Source organism: Nanorana parkeri, unplaced genomic scaffold (genome assembly GCF_000935625.1).
Source record: "Nanorana parkeri isolate BGI_ZX_2015 unplaced genomic scaffold, ASM93562v1 scaffold2236, whole genome shotgun sequence".
NCBI classification, from domain to species: Eukaryota; Metazoa; Chordata; class Amphibia; order Anura; family Dicroglossidae; genus Nanorana; species Nanorana parkeri.
The window spans coordinates 138200-140641 of record NW_017308504.1 but is presented as its reverse complement, the minus strand read 5'-3'; the positions used below and the strand labels follow the sequence as shown (position 1 = coordinate 140641).

Below are 2442 nucleotides of genomic sequence, written 5' to 3'. Positions count from 1 at the left end.
AGATCTATATAGAGGGATCAGGACCTCCTTCCTCCTGCTGGGGATCCCTCTAGTGATAATAAAGATCTATATAGAGGGATCAGGACCTCCTTCCTCCTGCTGGGGACCCCTCTAGTGATAATAAAGATCTATATAGAGGGATCAGGACCTCCTTCCTCCTCCCCACTCTCTTTTGCTATCTCCCTCATGAAAATGAAAAGATCTCTTGTGAAGCTTTGTGTGGTCCAACGTGTCCCAGAGACAATGGACTTGCCTTATGTTTCATAGAAACCCCCTTTTGGATCATCTGCTTCCAATGTCGGGATATTTAAGCTCTGACTTCCATACAGCAACAAAGAATTATTTTCTAAGCCAGAAAGGGAGATTAGATGCTTTTTAGATGAATTCGGACCGCGGCTTTGGATATTATGACGGGACTTTCTTATCTTTCACATCAAAGGCCTTCTAATGTGAATAGGTTATGGAAGCAAAAAGGCGGGAAGTGGATGGAATTAGCCGAAGTGCCCCATATATCTTAATGAATCCAAGCACACATGCTATTGCATAACATCCAGTGCCACTGCGGGGGTCATGGTCACCTTCTGAGCTGGGTTAGTATTTCTGTCAGACCTGGAGGGGGAATGTTCCCGCAACTGTGATAAAGTCAGCTATGCAGATGTGGGAAACTATGTGCGATAAGACTGCAGCTCCCATATTGGATTCGTGAGCTCCGACAAAACACATCTCAAGTTTTTTCTTCTGTCCACGTAATAACATAACCTGCAAGTTAGAACATGCCTACCGCAGCTCATGCCAACCCCCTACTCGACACCACCAACCGTTACAGCTCTTCAAAGGCAATATGCAACGCAAGATAAAACACAAAAGTGCCGAGCGCACCGCAATGCGCAGAACATTGCTTCTAATGGGTTTATGAGGACTCAGTAGCACTTACAGATCCAATATACAAATCAGCCACATCAACACGGGGGCCAAGTCCGGGCTCTTCTATGAGTTGGCCCAACTCAAAAACCGTAACCGGCTTGAGAGGAGAGCTGGAGGTCTAAATGTTCATGTAAAACACCCTCTCTGTAGGCACACAGCACCCGCTTAATAAGGATCTAACGCCTGAAGAGACGACTCCACCACTGACTGCGCTGCCCTGGAACACCTCAACCGAAAGCCAAGACTTGGACCAGCCTCAGATAAGTTCTTAATATGCCTGTTTTATACTTGGTAAATATGGTATTGTAGCACAGTGCAGCCTTCATAGAAGGTAATTATATGTCTTATTCCATCAGATATCCCCAATACAAGCCAAATTTTCCCCATTTCATGCAAATCCTTCCTTTACGCCCCAATAGCCAAATGCACATCCACAAACATTGGTAAATATAGCCTAATACATGTGGATTTTAAGTCCCAATGAGTCTGTTATAACCTGTATTAAAGGAGAACTATGGGGTCAGTGGTTTTCCCCATAGTTCTCCTAAGGGTAACGGGAGGACGCAAAGTAGCGTCCTCCCGTCACCCAAAGCTCAGTGTATAGGGAGCTACAGCTCGCGCTATACTGAGACGCCGCAGCCGGAACGGATCCCGACATTACTGTCTGGATCCACCCAGCTGCGTGAGTGACGGCGGGCTCTGCCTATCTAGAGGCAGAGCCAGCTGTACCCGCCCCCTCCCCCGTCCGTTCCTCCAGTCAGCGCTGGAGGATGGGAGCCGGGAGGGGGTGAATCCCTGAAGGGAGCCGTGATTGTCACATTCAGTATGCGTTTGCTCACTTCCCGATGTATTGAGCCGACCTGTGACAGTTTCATTGTCACAGGTCGGCTCGAACTATGAGAGTGATTTTCACTCACCTCGTAGTTCTCCTTTAAGAATAACGTTCGATGCAGAATCCTCCCGGACGCACCTACTGTACGTCTCCTGGTAGAGCAAAGCGTTGCATAAAGCTTTTTTGATTTGGAAAAAAAGGCAAACCAATAAAAATGATCAGAACAATGAAAGAAAATGGTTCCTACCTAAAGGCCCTTCAATGATGTCTTCAAAATTCTTACCAATGCGACCAATACACTGACCTACAACATCCCCATGGAAGACAACACAGCATACAACTGACGCTAAACCTCACAAGTGTGACTCTGCAAAGAACTATGAGTGCAACTATAATAAAGTGCATCGCCTGTCCCCCCTGCAGAGCATCGCTCCAACCTGCATGAACACTGATGGCACGCTACAACAAGGTGCATAGAGCAGGAAGGGTCTGGATATTAGTCAGTAAGGGGTGGGGGATGGTAGTACCTGCGCTTTGCGTCCGCGGTTGATGTACGTGCACACAGGATTATATGCTCCTGTCCCGCAGACATAGAGGTGCGTTCGGTTCCAGGGTTGTATCAAACGTATAAAGTTTCCGCATTCTCCCTGCGAGTAATAAGAGTTGTAAAGAGAGAGAGAGAGAGA

At 47.1% G+C, this 2442-nt stretch overlaps 1 protein-coding gene across 1 annotated transcript in view; it reads right to left on the bottom strand.

Annotated features, from left to right (window-relative positions):
• Positions 1 to 2442, bottom strand: part of LOC108801165 (semaphorin-3F-like) — a 25912-nt gene that overhangs the window by 22277 nt on the left and 1193 nt on the right. Inside the window, exon 3 of the mRNA XM_018573096.1 lies at positions 2284 to 2403. Coding sequence (XP_018428598.1) covers positions 2284 to 2403 — 120 coding nt within the window. The remainder of the gene's footprint in view (positions 1 to 2283; positions 2404 to 2442) is intronic.